The sequence below is a fragment of the Hoplias malabaricus genome, chromosome 9 (genome assembly GCF_029633855.1).
Source record: "Hoplias malabaricus isolate fHopMal1 chromosome 9, fHopMal1.hap1, whole genome shotgun sequence".
Taxonomy (NCBI): Eukaryota; Metazoa; Chordata; class Actinopteri; order Characiformes; family Erythrinidae; genus Hoplias; species Hoplias malabaricus.
This window is the reverse complement of record NC_089808.1, coordinates 38857198-38876765: the sequence shown is the minus strand read 5'-3', so window position 1 is coordinate 38876765 and position 19568 is coordinate 38857198. Positions and strand designations below refer to the sequence as shown.

The 19568-nt window shown below is 42.6% G+C and overlaps 1 protein-coding gene across 2 annotated transcripts in view; it reads left to right on the top strand.

The window, feature by feature from the left end:
• The first annotated feature begins 2648 nt into the window (after positions 1–2648).
• Positions 2649–19568, top strand: part of slc4a2a (solute carrier family 4 member 2a) — a 33599-nt gene continuing 16679 nt past the window's right edge. Inside the window, exons 1-3 of one of the 2 annotated variants that reach the window (XM_066681852.1) lie at positions 2649–3004; positions 11068–11222; positions 19351–19519. In XM_066681852.1, coding sequence (XP_066537949.1) covers positions 11163–11222; positions 19351–19519 — 229 coding nt within the window. In that variant the 5' untranslated portion in view covers positions 2649–3004; positions 11068–11162. Of the gene's footprint in view, positions 3005–7782; positions 7839–11067; positions 11223–19350; positions 19520–19568 lie in introns of those variants that run through there. The other variant, XM_066681853.1, reaches the window with a different exon arrangement.

The window sequence follows — 19568 nt, the reverse complement described above, 5'->3', positions numbered from 1 at the left end:
TTTTGGCACATCAAGTAGTCATAGAGCTTTTGGATAGATTTCCTAGGCACCGCTCTCAGTCCTTGACTATAGCAGATAATCTCTGTTGACTCATTGAGTGATTAGGTGGGCTTGAACCACACCACTCCAGACCTGTAATATGCATGTCATTTTTTATATACACCAATTAGCCATAACTTTAAGTCCACCTCCTTGTTTGTACACAAATTATCCATGCTCTGCTCCACTGACCGTAGAGGAGCACTTGTTTGTAGTTCTACAATTACAGACTGTAGTCCATCCAAATTTAGTTTGCCCCCTTTCACCCTGTTTTTCAACGGTCAGGACCCCCACAGAGCAGGTATGATGTGGGTGGTGGATCGTTCTCTGCACTGCGGTGACACTGACGTGACGGTGGAGGGTCAGTGTGTGTTGAGCTGGTGTAGAGTGGATCAGACACAGCAGTGCTGCTGGAGTTTTTAAACCCCTCAGTGTCACTACTGGACTGGTTGGTCCACCAAACAAAAATAGCCTCTACTCTAATAATACCTGCTTGTGGGGGTCCTGACCAGAAGAGGGAGTGGAGCAACAGAACTAGAGGAAGTGCTCAAGTACAATCAATGGACAGTGACTGGAGAAACAAGGAGGTTGTTGTTTTGTTAATGGACAATGGGTGTACACAAAGTTTTATATGATTAACCTGACAATAAATATGATTTTAACATATAAATAACAACAAAATGAAAACAATGTTTGAATGACAGCAGTATTTACATAATTTAACCCCAACGACGTTCAAAATAGGTCTAAAAGTAGTCTGTCCGTCAAGGACAAATTTGAAACGTCAATGGACGTCCAAAATCCAGCTTAATAAGTTAATTAAGTGGTGACCAATCGATAACGTCAGTGGACGTCCAAAACACGTTTTATACAAGTAATTTATTTCGGGACCAATTAATAACGTCAATGGACGTCCAAAATACGTCTAATAGTCGTCTTTTCAATGTCTGTGTTTGGACGTCTTTTCAACTTTCATTTTCAACCTTAAGAGAACGTTGATTAGACGGCAGTCATTACGTTATTTCAACGTTGAATCAACGGCTAAATGTTTGCTGGGATGAGACTGAAACATACTGAGTATTAAAAAAAGCTTATACAAACATGTCAAAACAACAAAATATGAGCTGTATATAACAAACTGTTGAGAGAGTTGCATAATTGTGACAGCTCGGTAAGACATGGGAATGACTTAATACTGTGTGGGAACAACATATGTAAGTATCTTTTTTTCCCATGCTTTGTTAAGTCATTCACAGACCTTAATATATATATTGAATACATGCCTTCGGGGCTGTGTACTTACTAGTCTCTCATGATCAAAAACCCTTCCCATAATTATGATCCTTTCCATAATAATGGTTTTCTGTCTTATGATATGAGAAGAACAAAAACTTTCTTATTTGATGATAAATTGTAATTATGGGACAGGAGATATTGCTGTGAGAGTCAGTAATTATAGAAAGCTCTGTAATGGCTATATAATTTTAAGTGATGGAAAGGGGCTTCAACCAAGATTTGTAACCTGGCAGAAAGGTCTTTCTGAGATTCAGGCATCTGATAAAATACTTGTACACACTGATCAGCCATAAAATTAAAGACATCTGTTGGTTTCTATGCCCTTTTTTCAGCTCCACTGAACATACAGGTGCACCTTGGAGTTCTACAATTAAAGACTAGTTTGTCTCTTTCTCTGCCCTCTTTCACACTGTTCTTAAGTGGTCAGGACCACCACTTAGCAGGTGTGTTTAGGGTGGTGGATCATTCTCAGCGCAGTGGTGTTGTTAGTGTGTGTTGCACTGGTACGAGTGGATCAGACACAGCAGTGCTGCTGAAGTTTTTAAACACTGTGTCCACACTGTCTTCTCTGTTTGTTAAACACTCCTACATCATAGGTCCACCTGGTAGATGTAACGTCAGAGTTAGTAGGTATCTGCAGTTTGTGTTGGCCGTCTTCTACTCCTTCATCAGTGGAAACAGGATGCTGCCCACAAGATGCTATCTGCTGGATATTTTATGTTGGTGGTCTATTCTCAGTCCAGCAGTGACATTTACATTTACATTTAAGGTCTGATAGCAGACGCTGTTATCCAGAGCGACTTAATGAAGTGCTTTGCCCATTACTCTGAAAATATCCTTAGCCAGTTTGTATAGGCTATGATCCAAAAGATACCTCAAGCATAAATACTGCCAAAAACAAACATTTGTATACCTGTACACAGTGCTTCCTTTTACCTTTATTTAAATTCAAGTAGGACATGGGTACAGTTGTAAGCATTTTAGAAATGAAAGAGGGGTTTACAAACGTATCGTGATCATGTGATAAAAAGGGCAATAAATATGGAAACAATGAGGAGGTTCTTATGTTTTGGGAAAGCTGTGTATATATGGTTGTCGTTTCATTTCCCCCCGCTCAACAAAGAGTTAACACGAGAGTTTCCTTTTACGTTCTCTCTGTGAGCGCAATGCGATTGGTTCGATGACGTGTCATGCGGAAACGTGATTGGCTCTTGAACCCGCCCCACCGCCCGGTGATTGGCTGAGGCTGTGGCAGCGGGCTGCGGTTGAAGAGCCGTGGCGCGTGGCAACCAGAGAAACGGTCATTTAAGCGAAGGCCGAGCAGAGGAGCGGATGTATAACATTGAACGCGAACCAAGACGTCCAAAACAAATAGAAATCTAACACAGACCGCCTGAAATGCTCACTAAAGTTGGGCTAAGAGTAGTACTCACGGCCGAGACTCGTTTTTTACACTAACTTCCTATCTTGGGTCCGTTTAACTGGCTAGAGAGCGCTAACCTGTGCTACCAGAGTCAAAAGTGAATAGATATAGGACTATATCAGAAGATAAACAGTTGAAACCGGTATTGTGAATTAAAGTAACCGATGTTTCCCTTTTAAAATACGCACACGACAACAAACTCCCGAAATGAATTAGGAGGGGAGGAGGAGGAGAGCACGTACACAGGTGAGCGGTGTTTGCTGTTATACCTCATCTGTCAGGTACAGCAAACGTCTTAATATTATTTACTCTTTAATTTGTATTAGTCATTTATAAAGAGCTCATTATGATGACTTCCTCTCATAATACATCTCTGCTATCACTTCAGTTTAACTTACTATAGGATGCTTTAATATCTCATAATAATGACTTAGTATCTCATGATCTTATCAAGTTAATATCTCGTCTAAAGACTATTTAATATTTCACAACATTAATTGGTGTCTCAGTGATTACTTACTGTCTCACATTGACTTCTTAATGACTTACTGTCTCAAAACAATTATCTCATAATGATGTCATAGTGTCTCAGTAAAGCTCTACTATCTCATTAAAGTAACCACATTTTTTTATAAAGGTGATTTAATATCTCACAATTTAGTATCTCAATGTCGACATACTCGATGATTCTCATCTTAATATTTAATAATAAAACCCTACTGTCTCATAACAGTTACTTTCTATCTCAAATGAGGACCTGTCTTTTAATGAAGAAATATTATCTCAAACTAATGATGAGAAAGAATACGATCTCGTTTTATGAGATGCTAAGTCATAATTATTAGACAGGACCTCATTATTGGGTAATCAGAACTCATTAGATGGTAAGTTATGCTACCTCTGATTTATCATAACTGAATGCTGATGTATTCTTTAGTGGTGGATACAGGCTTTGTGAGAACAAGTGAAAGTGAGAGTGATGTAAGACTATTGCTTTCACTGAATCGCTGGCTGTAACTGTGCCTACGCTGTGTCCTCAGCATCCTCCGTCTTGTAGTAAGGACCAATATAGATCAGTGTTTTTCATTTGTAAGGCGACATATAGGATATTTTACAGAAACAGAGGTTCACTTTTTTCCACAGCACCTCTGAAAGGTTTTATATTAATGCTTTAATTGATGGTTTTATATTAATGTTGCAAAACCAATTAAAATCATGTTGTATGATGCTCCAGGGGCCTGGAGGTTGTGGGTTCGATTCCCGCTCCGGGTGACTGTCTGTGAGGAGTGTGGTGTGTTCTCTGTGTCTGCGTGGGTTTCCTCCGGGTGACTGTCTGTGAGGAGTGTGGTGTGTTCTCCCTGTGTCTGCGTGGGTTTCCTCCGGGTGCTCCGGTTTCCTCCCACAGTCCAAAAACACACGTTGGTAGGTGGGTTGGCGACTCAAAAGGTGTCCATAGGTGTGAGTGAATGTGTGTCTGTGTTGCCCTGTGAAGGACTGGCGCCCCCTCCAGGGTGTATTCCCACCTTGCGCCCAATGATTCCAGGTAGGCTCTGGACCCACCGCGACCCTGAACTGGATAAGGGTTACAGATAATGAATGAATGTATGATGCTAACAAAGTCACAGCAATTTTCTGAAAACTTAGCTTTTAAAGACAGTAAACAGTAAACTTTCCCCAAAGAACTACATTTCTTTGCGATGGTCACTGGATGTCTTGTGTGATTCCGTGTCTTCTCCACTTTGGTGAGTAGTGACTGTGGGTAGTTTTGGACCGGTGGAGGTGGGACAGATTACTCCAGTTGTTGATTGATTTGGAAAAAGGAAGATTTGTTAACAGAAGGGGATGGAAACCAACTTTTGATTGATTAGCAATGTCTGCTGCTTCTTAAAGGCAACCTCTACCATTGTGGGAAAACACTGTTCTCTGGTTTGATTACGTTCAGAAGCTCCGCGCCTTTGAAAGTGGAAAGGTGGGTTTAAGGGGAAAAAACGACTCTTGACTGTACATGACTGGAGTGTAACTTGGCTAAGTTTTTACTCACTGTTTGAAATACCACAGAAACTTGTTTGTAATTTGAGTTGTTTAGTTTTGTAGCACTTTTACCCTGTGTTTACTTTAATGCAATTAGTGCTCTTCTGAATGTCGAGTCAGTTTCATCTACAGCAAAAATAAGTCACATATTACCCACCAATCTCAGTTCACGCAAAGTTTTGAGCCTAAAAACCTCCAAAATGCCATTTCCCTGTTGTGAGCAGAGAGCGCGAGCCTAGCGTCCCCACCTTTAAACCCTTTTTTTATGTTTAAAATGTCAGTGTTTGTGCAAAAGGTTTTGATTTGACTATTAAATGTATAATGGATGGAACATGAGTAGGCACTTAATGAATAGTTCTATAACCTGCGATAAACATCAGCCTTCAGCACATTGCAACACTTCCTTAGATTGTTTTTGAAAGAAATTGTATTTCTTTTCCACTTTATTGCTCTCAAATACAGTGTATGTCTAAGAGGTTATAAATAGTGAATTCAGCTTATTTAAAGTGGACTTACATCTTTTATCTTCACAATTGGGAAAAATAACTGTTAAATAAAGTGGCTTACTCTGGAGGAACTGCACATGAGCCCAAGTTCTCCAGGTCCAATTGTGAGCATGGGCCAGAAGGCTGTGGAGCAGTGGAACTGCCATGGCTGGAGTGATGGCGCTCTGTAGTACCAGAACTAAACCTTAACCATAACTAATCACCCGACATCAGAACCGGACCCTCTCCAATGCTGTGTCTGTGTGCAATTAAAGTCTCAACAAAATGTGTGTTTGTTTTTAGTGTAAAGCCTTTTTTGAGAAGATTAGAAGGCAAATGAGGATCAAACTACCTGTTGATACGCTCAATTTCAGAAGAAATAATGGACGATCAGGTGTCCGTCAATTAGCCTTTGGCCTTGTGCATGTTCACTGTATTTGACCTAAATCACCACTAAGACGACAGTGGAGATCAAATAGCTAATGTCTTCACACCCTTAAGCACAAAGGGAGATGATTATATGCCTAAAGTCAACTGCTAATTAGGCTAATGTAAGCGTGTCACAAGTCATCATCAGAAATGACCTACAGATTCACAGAGAAGCAACACCAAGCAGGTGGTAGAACTTTTTCTAGTTCTAGTTTCAGTAAAGGTTTTCCGATGAATGAAGCATTGTGGGTTGTCCTTTTGAAGCTTGAACTTGAGTATCTCAGATAGTTTTTACTTTATTCACCTGTAATCTGTTTGTTTGGTCCATTCTGTTGCTTTAAATGGACTTAACACATGACTGGTCCAATTCAGTGCGCTTTCATTGAGTCAGTGCCATTGGTGCCAACCTGCCTTTTGTGCACGGTTCTCTGAAGGTCTGTGCTTGTGCATGTGTTAGGTCTTAACATGGTAGTTCAGTGGGAAGTCAGATTCACTCACTTCTCCCTTTACCCCGAAAGGAGTGCAGTTAAGCTGCCGCAAAGGGTTTGAGGTCTGAACTTTGCTTCTTGCCACAAAACAAGGCTAATGCAGTGAAAAAGCTACTAAATTAGCAACAGGGTAAAAAGAGATGGTGGTTAACATGGCATTTTGAAGGAAACGTGTTCAAAGAAATGTGTATCGGGTTACTTTCAGTGGAAGTCAAAGTAAAAATAGTTGTCTATTGGTTCATCCACCATGAAATGCTCACATTTGTTGTGTTCAAATGATGTAGAGAACTTAAAAATAGACTCAAAGTGAAGTACTTTTTTTTTTTTTCTTTGGAGAGTAATGACATGTTCATCCTGCCTTCTACAGTGTTGGTAATTAATTAACTCAGGCCATTAATTATTGGGTTAAAAAAAATAGAGACATATATATAAATATACTAAAAGATATTCTTTGTAGAAAACTCCTCAAACTGAGCTTCCCTGGTTATGTCATGCCAGGGCTGGGCTGCTCATAGAAAATTAATCAAAAGTGACATTCAGAACTTACCAACGTAATTTGCCTCTATATCAAATTGATTTTTCTTGCAGTTCTTTTCACCCTATTTTTTTTATTGGTTAATTCTGTTAATGTCTCCACTGTGTTCATGTGCTCTCCCTGTAACACCACACTACTACGCTGTAGTCAGGGGACTCTACCCCATCCAATCTGCCACATGTAGGAGAACCTAAACACAGAGGCTGACCGAGCAACTGGAGCAGCTTGTACCAAAGATAAATGCGTGTGGTTTGGACGCTTTTCGACAAAACTGAATGTAAAGACGTCTGTTTCAACACTTGAAGCACAATAACATCACCAAATATAAACAGTGCATGGCTCAAAAAATGAGGCTGAAATAAATAACCCACCTTTTAATACTGGAGCATATTTAGAGCACGAGCCTAAAAACCAAACCACATCATCGTTCATTAATTATAATCGAGGTAAAATGTTGGGTTGATCGTGAGATTGCTGTGAGGTCATATCGCCCAGTACTATGTCATACGCTAGGCACATCATAAGGGATGACATGCTCAAGACCCATCAACGGTGAGACTAACTGAATTAGGGATTTAGGGGAAACCTAATATATGTTGGTTCATGCTGACCTCAGAATGTGCGTGTACTGAGTGTATTGAGACACGAGGGGTGTGTCTGTGTCCACAGAGAGATTTCCAGAGTTTTAAGGCCCTGAGCTGTGGTGTTGAGTCATGTCCTCATGGTCACATGTTTGTCAGAAGGCTAAAGGAGGAAGCCTAATCGCGGTGGTGGAGGTGGGGAGGGGGATCAGTGGACGTTTAGCGGTTGGAAGTAAACAGTGTGAGTGTGAATGTGTGTCAGAGAGAGAGAGAGAGAAAGAGATGGAGGACGAGTGCAAGAGCTGGAGGGTAAGGTAAAAAGGGGGTAGTGTGTTACTTGAGTCAGGAAATTGGTGGCGTTCTCCAATCACTCCCTCCTCCTCCTCCTTCTGCCCCTCCTTCTCCCTCCCTCCCCGTCCCTCCCTCGTTCTTTCTCTTCTGCTCCGTGCCTCGTCGCTTTCACAGTAGGTTTTGCCATCGCAGTACAATGACCGCTGTGGCTGTAGGCTCCCTGCAGTAAGCACTCTAAAGGTAAGACCGGCTTTTCTTTCTCTCTGTCTCTTTCTCTCTCCATTTCTCTCTGTCTTTGTTTCTCTTGTTGTCTCTCTCCCACTTTCCATTTGATTCCCAATGTCCATCTTGTTAGTTTTCCCTCTCTCTGCCAAACTGGACTCAGCCCCTCTGTCAGTGTCACTCAGCACTGATTGAACACACGTTTTCCCAGTGTCTGCTTTTGTTCTTGCGCCTGTGCTTGTGTTCAGCTTTTGCTCTGTTTTCTCTCGCTCTTGTTAATTTGATTCCTTACTTAATAGCCGCTCATGTAGTCGCAGTGTTTGAGAGAATGAATGGTCGTGTTTACTTGGAAGAGGACGGGAACATACTTTCCGTGTTTCCCTTTTAAAGAGAGAAAAAAACAGATCTTCCTGTGTTGCAAAAAAAATGTTTCCTGTCCAATTTTAAAGTCAATTTCGCCTGTTTCTGCTGGCAAACGTCGGCAGTTGAAATATGCAGCAAGAAGCCACAGAGGAGACCGCTCCGCTGTGCCTCTCCGGTTCAGTGGCGCTTTGATTCTGGGTTCGTGAGCGCTTGGAATGTGACTTTCTCCTGTCCTCCATCAGCAGTAATCTAGTGTCTTCTTACACAAGCCATCAACAATAATACTGACATTGGCTCGTAATTGGATCCGTCTGTGATTGAGTTTTAAATCCATCTTTTTGCATTGGGGAGTTTAATCTCAGGCGAAATAACTTCGTTAACTTACTTTACTAAACCTCGTGACAGCTGCTGCTCTGAACAGTGGAGATGTGTTTATCTGCTCGGTCGAGATGATCCTTCTGCCCCGTTTAAGTGGCGCCTTCAAGTGGCATTCTTTCCATCACTGTGCGCTCACAGAGAGGCTAGACATGTGAGAAACACAGCAGAGAAATCAGAGCAGGCTTCTTGTTTATTCTGTAGCATGTTGTTGCTGTTGGTTGAGTTCATTCACTTCATAAGCATTTGTTTTACTTACATTTCCACAAAATATATTTTGAGTTTTGAGTTTGAGTTCTGTGCTGTATGTCTTTTGTTAGACACAGTGAATAAGTTTTTCCTCTCTGCTGATTCATTCCCCTCTTTAACTTTGAACCAACACTAAACTAAACACAACTGAACCCCGCTGTGCCTTCGGTACCTTTGTTGCATTCATGGATTTTGTTTCAGCGCATTGTCTCAACTCTGGTTGAGTTCACAGGCAGGATTTCGCCTCCCTCCATGCCCACGGATCTACATCGGTCCTCTACTGTGTAATCATGTTTATAGCGACGCTCTGTTTTCTCTGAGTTTAGGAGAAAACTCGGAAGCGAGACTGATAAAAGTTCCTGTAATTAACAAAAGGGAGGCCCTGAGATCGTCATTATGTCCCGCTCGTTAAGGGCCCCTCTGAAAGGAAAGTGCTTACTTCACTCGAGTTCTGTGCCTCACACGCGAACTAAATGAACAGACCCAAGCAGGAAGTTTCAGGAAATTGAGGAAGTGGATAAGGAACGCTATCAAACACATTTGTAGAAACCCTCGGCAGGACTCCAGCACTTTCTGAAGGACGAAAGCCTGCCCATTAACAGCTGGACTGACTCTTCCTTTGAGGGCAGCCTGCAACTTTCTTTTTTCTTGCTGATTTGATAAAGCACCTGGAACAGGTTCTATTTAAACTCCTCACTCTGAAATATTAGTGTGTGAACTCTACGGCCTCTGCGTGGATCCAGCTACTTTAGTCTTTCCACAAGAAGTGTAGACCACCTCAACCTCACAACCTGAGACTGCACAGTTGACTTACAACCTGCTGATCATTATTTTTTTAATTTAATCTCTATTCAGTCAATTAAACACGGTCTTTTTAAAGAAATCACAACCCTTTTAAAACTACTGTACTGGGTTCTGTACTTCAGAGGCGCGAGACCCCATGTCACCGGGGAATTTACTCTGATTCATTCTTTGTTTTCCTTTTATTACTGGGGCTTTACCAAGAATTGGGATTGACTGGAATCAATGTTTCACAGGAACTCTGCTTTAAAGCGAAGAGCGAGGAAAGCCTGGGCTGTTATCAGTTTTATAATTCGGCAGATTTAATACAGCAGATAAAATCTCTTGACTATGGATTTGTTCACTAGCTGTCAGCCCTGAAAACAAGCTTAATAAAGAGATGAGAGCTTCAATACTCTCACAGTGTCAAACTGTGGAAAATATAACTAGTCTCCAACTGAGTCGTTTAGCCTGTGCAGTGATCTTTTATTACACTTTTAAATATCGTAAGCTTCATTAAACATGTCAAGGATGATCCCTGTCCATATTCAAACATCACTTTGAGGATGTTTGTTTTAGTCGAGCTTTTGTGTGGGGGATTAGACAAGCTTTGCGTACACGAGCGAACGTCTGCGTCCACAATCGGCTCCCCCTCTTAATTCAACTGAGTTCACTAAGAATGAGAGGCGTCTACAGACCCTCTGATAGTTTGAAATGCAAAATAAATAGTAAGTGAACGTCTGAAAGGGAGTGTTTCGTGGGCAGCGTCCTGGCAGAGTGATTAGTCATCCGGCTGACTTGGAGGAGACATCCCTGCCAGCTCTGACCTTGGCCAGATGAACACTCCCCAGACAGGTCTGCGGAAGTGCTCGCCTGAAACCGAATAGGTGCAGAATGCAGAAAACAGCTCAAACACACACGGCTTCCCTGTCAGGCTCAGAGGTCTTGTTGTGTAGGAGGCACAAACCAAAATGTATCCAACCCCCTCTCTCTCTCTACACTCTTCTGTTGGAAAATGTGGTAATAATTTATTAGACGGTGATTCACTGTGCACGATTCTGTTTCTCTCTCTCTCTCTCTCGGTTTAGATGAAATGATTATGAGGCTGTTTATTTTAATGCACTGGTCTTTGTGTGCCTCCCTAAAGCTGTGTTGTAATCTAATTGCCATCACGTTGTAAACAACTGACCTCCCGGTAATGATGAGGGTGCTCTGTAAATACAGCCATATAGAACCAAGCGACGTTTGGCTAGTTTTATTTATGTAAACCATCACTAGGATTTTGAAGAGCTGTTTTAACTGTTGGTTGCGTGGAGACATCAACTTAAAACAGACCAATGAACAAAAGCGTAAACAGAGGAGGAGGCTTATTCAACGAAATCTGTCAAAACTAAGCAATGACTTTATTCGTGTAAAGGATCTTGCTGTAGTTTTTGAAGAACGTCTTTAACACATCTATTTTGTTGGTGTTTTCACTCAGGTTATGCTGCCCGAACGCTCCCAGCTGAGTCTGAGCGAAAGAGAAAAAGGCTAACGCACAAATACACTTCAACGCGCACACAAGCAAACTGAGCCATGAGTGAGACTCAAGACACCGCAGACACCAGCACTGCAGTGGGGTTGGCTGGACACACGGTGAGTATCTCCTGACGGACAGGTTCCCAAGCTGATTCACACACTTGTCGGTCGTCTGAATTGCCTGTTAGCACAAGATAAGATTTCCTAAACAATATGAGGTCAAATATTGGCCACCTGTTGCAGGCCAATGTCCTGTAGACCTGTTGAACCATAGGAATATAAATATATAGTAGAATTTGAAAGGGTGTGTATTTAAATTGGTCTGTTGACAAGTACTTGAACACGAAACTTTGTTGGTTTGATTATCTTTCAAGTGGTTTACAATACAGTTCTTGTGAACCAATGAGTGAAGGCTATGACTTAATTTACACACAAGTAAAGTACTACATTGAGTTACTGTACATTAAGATCCAAAATGAATTGGAACTATAACTCACAAGGCTCTCAATGAGTAAAAGCCTTTGTCGGAGGAGTAAATGCCTCTGCTTCTGATGATGAGAGAACCCAGGAGAGCGACAAATAAGTGAATAAGCCACTGCCACTTTTACCCCTGGAGCTTATTTACCAGCTTCATACTGGATTTTTCATTTCCACCTTAACACTACAAGGCATCCTTAGTGATTTCACCTTCAAACACCTTCAGCCCTGTTGTTATTTCTGTTTCCTCACATAAAACACACAAACCACAAACTTTATACCTCTTTAACCGCATTTATTCCTCACTTCCTCTTTGTGTAACATACACTACATGGACTTTAGACCTTTTAATATCCCTCTTTCCACTCTTCCTTGTATAGATCACACAATACATTGTCTAGCATTGCCAGGTTCTTTAGGAAGAGTTCGGTACATTTCGCCACTAAACGTGGCCAAGAACCACCTACTACTGCAGGTAATGAGACACAAGGACCAATCACCAGTCTGCTATTTTGGCATGATGTCTAGGAGGAGGCGACGCACGTCAGACTAATATCAGTACAAAATGGTACACAGATTTTCGTGTACGTGGATGCACAGAGAGCCAATCAGAATACAGCAGGCAGAATCCTGGCGTTGAGGCCAATGGTTAGTGCACTGAAAGTATCAGAATCCCCATCAACTTTAGGGTGGAGCGTCTGTGGCTGGGACTCGAAAAAACATGGACGTCTTTAATCCGCACGTGTCTGAAGTTTGCTGAGGTACTGGAAAGTCGAACACAAAGGCGGAAGAAAAGTGGCGTTGCAGGCTAAGGTGAATTGGCTGGAAACTTGGTTAAAAGTGAAATTCTAAGTGCAATTCAAAGTAAAAAACAAAAACACAACTTCTGTCTTAAAGCTGAGTGCGTTGCCAAGGTAACAAACAAAATATTTTGTGCCAGTGACGAAAGGCGATCAGTCATGCAGGTTCATTGGAATATTAAGACCACGCCCACACTGTTCACACAGGTTTAATGATGAGCACCTTGGCTATTTCTGAGGAGTGTTTTATCACTCCCCCTCTCATCAGCCCTGATCCGAACGACCGGATTCAGTGCCTGTTCCTTTAAAAGATGATGAGCCACTGTTCTCCCGGACCTAAGCTCACTGCAGCGAGGAGCAAGTGAATGACTATAGTTCAGACTGGGGTTCACTGTATCCTTATATGGCTCCTGCTTCTGGAGCCTCTGTCACAGTTTGTTCCTCTCTGAACACATCACTGCTCTTGATTTCTCTAGAAGTGGTGTTTTGGGTGAAGGGGGCAGGACTGGCTGAGTCCAGCCCTAGTTTGGCTGAGAGCTGCAGTGGGTCAGGTCCGTCCTCCACCGTGGGTGACATGTGGTGGTACAACACCTACGCGCCAACATTCCAGCACGGCTTTACTTATTAAAACCAGCTTTGACTTAACCGAGCAATCGCCAGAATGCTTTCGTAGGAGGCCAGTCGTGATAGTGGGAGTGCTGTGCGAGAGCTCGGGGCCGTGAAAATGTGTGTAGCACTAGGGGCAACCTTTTCAGGTTATTTTTGATCTTTAGGCTTAAGCCTAATCACTCTGTAAAACAATAGCCATTGATTCTCCAGCAGTTTGGTTCAAACCGCAATAAATTAAAAAAAATAAATAAATATGTCGGTGGAGAAATGCTTCCTGTCACTATGGTGATGGGGCACCTGCACACTGTGTTCCCAGAAATCAATTTACTGCAGAGGGACTTCATGCCATAATGTCAGCTATGCAGCTGTGATTAGCTCTGACTGTGCAGCTGCTGGATTTAAAAGTCCTGCGTTCACAGCATCCCTGGGAAAATATAATGTTACAGTGGTTTCAAGACATGGTTTTTAAGACATGACACACCCCAGGTGGTTCGCTTTTCTGCCAAGAGCAATACAACCATATCAGTCCGCCTTGATGTCTGGCAGAAGACATGGAAACCCTACTGTTTTGGAGATGCTCGGACCAAAACACTATGACTTTATCATAATTTAGCCCTTGTCAGTATGACTCAGACCTTTACTTGTGCACATTTCTGCTGCGTCTAACCCATAAACGCCACCAACTTTTAAGATCCCACTCTTCAAAATGTTTTTGTAAGTGGTGATCAATTACCTGTCACTTTCACTTTTACCTGTTGGTGGTTTTAATCTTGTGGTTGATTAGTGTAGATAAGCCTTGCTCGGTTTAAGTGACTTCATGAATGATCCCGGTTAATTACAGCTCGCATTGTTGACCGTGTGGGATACTTTTAAAGCAGGTCAGTGATTTCCACATGGATGTGGACTGTAGTCTTTTGAGCAACTGGATCTGTCTGCTTCCTGTCTGACCCGACAGCCATCGCCAAATTGGAGTCACTAGACAAGGCCAAGAATTTCACCAGACAATAGAAAAACAAACTTCATTGCCTCTATCGTTTTTTTTTGTTTTTTTTTGGTAATTTGTGATTATAATGCCAGTGTTTCAGTTCGGGTCCTCCCTCACAATCTTGGTTTGCATGACCTCATGGACTTGTTACTCAGCGTCAAGGTGAGCATTATCCTGCTTTGCACAGAAAGTGAGGCAAAGACTCGACCCACGTATTGTTTGAAAAGCTGAAATGATGCAGTCCCTCAATAGTAGGTTCTGCAGTAGATCAGGTGTATCTTTGAATTTGCTGTGTGACTAATCATGACTAATCCCTGCATCTAGCGGCCGTATACTTATCAGAGCACCATTTTAAGGAGGTCCACCCACCTTTGTTCGAGCCTGTTTTAAAAGTTAATCTTAGATCTGGTGCGTATTTACGGGGATGAAGCTCCAAAACAAGATTAAAATTGTGATTTTCCACAATTTAAACAGTCCTTTTTATATGAGACGTAGACAGACAGCCACAGCATGTTCAGCGTTGTTCACTAAGACGAGCTTCCTCAGTTTTGTGCTGGAGCTATAAGGCTAATGTAACTTACAAATACTAGAAGCGTACCACAGTAGGCTGGCATTGTGCAATCTGCACCCCTTTATCAGGCCCATCATACCACTCTGAGCTGTTAAGTAATCTCAAATAGGATTGAGTAAGTGCTTTCTGACATGTGCTGATAAAACATATCTTTAAAAACAGACAAAATGTTACAAAACTCAAAACAACAGAAGCAGTGATCGTAAAGGCCATGCCTGTTTATCACTTTCTTTTGTCCTTTTTTTTTAACAGAGATATCAGTATCTGTCTCTGAAATGTTCCTAATACATTCCCAAAGTCCTGTAGCTCCTTAACACGTCCGTCTCGTGTTGTCATTCACATACAGTTCCTGTCTGTTCTGGGATGAAGGCAGGCTTCCCTCAGCTAACGAGTCACTCGTTTGTCATACGTGGCCAATATCAGCAGAAACAGCCTGTGACGATCGGCATCGACTTTTAGTGGGTGGCCTTCTGACTAATGCAATCTCGTTTATAAAAGTCATTCCTAGCACATTGATTTCGCAGGATTGCTGCGAAGGTCTATGGCCGTGATTAACGCTGCGAAGTGAAAGGCCAGCAGTGCGTATTCACCGAGGCCTGTTGTGACTCCTGTAATGTGATCGCCTGATTCGGCCAGATCTGGGCTATTAGCCCGGGCTATTGTGCTCAATATTAAAATAGTGTCCAGAACCCTGCCGAAACGACACAGTTTCTGTGGGAAAAAGTAACCCAATCTGTGAGCTTTGTGCAGTGGGGCACTGTGAACCACCTTTGGAAAACATCTCAGGACCCAGCAATGAGAAGAGTCACTGTTTGGAAAGCCAACCTAGACCGAGTTTGTTTTTCCAGCAGGTTACACGGGCTGTGTTTCAGTCAGACGTCGATGATGAAGCTGATTTGGAAATTGGGGAGACTGTGTGCCATGTAAAGAGAACAGATACGCCGTGCTTGTTCTTTAAAGATGGGTAAATACATTCAGATTGTACTAACGTCTGCGTATCAGATGCGTCTATCGCTGTTTGTCTGAGCCGTCATTGGCAGGAAGACCTTGTGTGTCATTGGAGATAGTGATGATGTCAGTGGCTGAGGTGAAGATAAGTGTTAGATTAAAGCCTAAGGTGTGGAGATGTGGTTTATTCTGTTGTGTTAATCACATCCTCTGTCAGAGGCCTCTCCCGAGGCACGTAGCTTTGGTTAAACCCAGCAGGTTCACGTAGGCCTCCGCCTCCTTGGGTGTTTCAAGCTGTAGTTTCCCTGTGACTTTTTCGGTAAACACTTCCACCTACACAGTGTCTTTCCACTGAATCTCAGACTCCATGTGTGTCATGTAAGATTCAGTCTGAGGTGTCAGTGGTACCTTTTTTTAAAAAAAAGGTTTGTTTGGCAACAGTGTAGAATCCTGTATTTCACCATGTTTAAAACTAGGTAAACTACATCAGGTAGTGGCTCTGACAGTTCAGGTCTGAATGATTTGGCTGAAATATCTAACGGCTTTTTTCTTTCTCATTTGAATGTTGTTGGTGTCACTGCTCGTTGTTGTCACAGTGTGACAGCCGATTGGTATTTGGCTGTTGAACCCGTTTGGAAAAGGACACTCTTTCAAACTGGGTTTTTGATACAACAATGTTTCCTCTTTCAGCCCTAATGTTCATGCTTCCACAATGCAAAATATAAAAGTACATCGACCTCTGTATTTGACTTGCGAGTCACTTTTCATTTCTTTGTGTGTATCCACTGTTGGAGTGGACAAAAGTGCAAGTTAACTTAAATACTTCATAGCTCTAGTTGAGGGTATTAGTTTGATATGCAGCTGCAAGGTCTCACCGTTTACTCCAGGGCTGATAGTTGCAGATTCTTGCCTTTAAAGGCTAAGCACCACTTAATGGACCTCCATGAATATTTCACATTATTGTAGTTACTGACTTATAGAAGTATGAATTCAAATGAAAATATCACGGAAATTCTTGAACGCAACCGTGACGTCACTGGTGGACAACAGCTGAACAACGCCGCGGTAAAACACCGTTATGACTGACTGTTATGACAGTATCTAGCTAAATAACCAACATTATTCATGACAATAGCCTAGCAATAAGCTAAACTCAAATTTAGAGGCACCGTTATTCTTGTAAATGTGATCGAAGTCGAACTCGAATTCATCCGACACTATAAACCTCCGTAATGCAGCTACGTAGCCGAGTATAATCTGAGCCACCGAGTTTAGCGAGTCAAGCTAACGTTAACTAACACCAACTAAAACAGGCAAAGTGAGTGTCCTTACCCTGTTTACCTCCATGTTACAGAGGCTCTTGAACACCTTTCGTTGGTGTCCTTACATGCCCATATTGTTGGAAAAGCGCCAGTGAAATGAGCTACAGAAAACGGAGTGAGCGGATGGTCCTTTCCAAAGTGCCCGTTTAAAGTGGACAAATTCCACTTTAAGTCCATTTTCTGGATATTTTGGGATCTTTGGGCCATTTGTTCACAGATGTCCCACTGTACATTGAATGATTGCAGCCAAAAACAACACACCTTTTCGTCATTTTGCATTAAATTAAGTGCAGCTTCTAGAGTTGTTGTCCACCATCTACGTCACAGGCAAGACGCCTATTAGAGTTTCCCAACACCGTTGGGGGGGGGGGGGGGGGGGTGGGGGGGGGGCAACGGTCTTTTAAACTTTATTCCTTGAATTAGTAAGAAATAACATGTTTTCTGACTGTCAATAAACACAAGTTAGGAACTCAAACTCCACTGTATTTATTTGTTTGACACTTTCATATCGCTGCTGCTTAGCCTTTAAAAAAAAAAAAAAAAACAGTAGTGAAAGATGTCATCACAGAAACAGAGCTCTGCTCCATCAAGTTAAAGCCAAGTATATTGATTACCAAAACTAAAAATATCAGTCAATAAAAAAATGTCTGCTGCATATTTGGGCTCAAATATGGACTCAATGTTACGAAAACAACAAGATGATCACCCAGGGATCGCCCCCATTGAGGCAAACAAAAACTCTAACTGATGTAATACAGATGTGAGGTTTACCTTCAGTAACGTTAGCGACGTAGCTTCCTGTCATTAGAAGGATGCTTGTTTCGTCACTTAAACCAGAATATCTGGCTCTTGTGACCGTTGGGTTGCAGCACCGCTGTAGAAGGCAGGTTGACATGTTTACAGTAGATGTAGTGATAGCTATAGTTCCAGACTTGGCACAGGTTCCACCTCAAGGCTCATCAGTTACTTGATTTCAAGCGGGACGTCTTTTTCAGGAGATTGTATTAATTTATTGAAATTCAGTGGAAGTCAATGTTAAAAAATTGTTCCGACCCATTTTTGGAGCATTTCTATTGGTTCAATCATCACGAAATATTCACACAGTGCTGTGTTCAAATGATGATATACAAAGTACTGTTGATGGTCCATGTCAGACCACTGTGTCCCTTTCTAGGCCACTTTTATATCTGAGAGTTTGTGTGGACTTTATTAACGGTTGTAACAGTTACTGATTTCCATTCAGTGCACAGTCCAGTGCTTCGTGTTGAGATGTTTCCAGCGCCGATCAGCTGTGTTGTTTTTTCTCCTCCAGAAAGTGTCGTGACTGAGGTTTCAGGGCTGTGTCTGTGATGATGGTGCTCCTGCGGTGCTCTGCTGCACAGTAGGTGTGCTGAGTCACTCTTTCTCCAGCCCCGCTGTGCGCAGGGCGGGTTGGAGGGCGCCGCTGCTCCACACTGAGCATGTGCCACAGCCGGAGAGAGGGCCTCCTGTCCAGAAATGCTGCATTATACGAGGCACCCTCACCTGGGCCTTAGTCAGTCCTTAAGGGAACACGCTCTGGAGGGCAGGGGAGGGGAGAGTGTGATCTGAGGGGAGGTGTGGACTGAGGTCACTCTTCTCGGGCCGTTTTGAGTGAAGTTCTGTCTGCACAGTGGAGTAGGGCTGAAAAAGAGGTCTATATTGCAACGGCATCTGAAGCTGTGAAGGTTTTCTAGAGGTGAAGGCCCAGACATACGAGCTGTCACAACACATGGGTGTTCGGAGCCGTCTGATTGGTCTGTCTCATGTAGGGGAGACCACTAGCTCTATGTTTAACGTTCAGTGAAGTTGGGAAACTACAAAGGAAACATTGTTGGTGAAGAAGGTTGTGGTAAAACTCATTCTTTGTGTATGAATGTTTGTCTCCCTCTAGTCTCAGTTTCTGGCTACTGCGGACTTTAATCAGTCTGTCCACACAACACTGGACTTCAGTTACTGTGTTTTGCACTTTAACGCCGCCATTTCTTTCTTAATAGATATTACAGCCAGCTAACACACAGTCAACAGGTTTCCTGTCTTTGTCTGTGTCCCTTTTTAATTTGTATAAGCTCCTTTTATAGAAAGATCTGTTTGCAATATTCACTGATCAGCCATAACATTACTACCACCTTGTTTCTACACGCACTGTCCGTTCCCTCGGCTCCGCCGACCGCACAGGAGCACTTTGTAGGTCGGCAGTTACACTCTGCACCCTTTCTTTCCAGTGGATGCTGTTGTCTGGATATTTTTGGTCGGTGGCCTGTTCTCAGTCCAGCAGTGATTTACACACACCACCTCCACATCAGTGCCACCTGCTCTGTGGATGTCCTGATCACTGGTCTGGGACAGTCTGGGATTGTAGAACTACAGAGTGCTCATGTGTGGTCATTGGAGCTGAGAGAATAGACAGTGAAATAAGGAGGAGGTTGTAATGTTATGGCTGGGTGTGTGTGTTACTTATTATTCATGTATTTTATCTTTCCATTAATATATATATATATTTTTTCCTCTTCAGCCAGCTGCTGTGAACCTCCCCCCTCAGCGGCGCGATGATGATGACGACGACGATGACGATCTGGATCTGAATAAAACTCTGGGAGTCCAGCGCTTCCAGCAGATCCTCTCTCCAGCGCCTCGGGTTCCTGCCGAGCAGCACCGCGTCTTCAACGAGGAGGACTTCGAGTGTAAGAACAGTAGCGCTCGAAATTCTTTTGATGCTGTGGTACATACCAC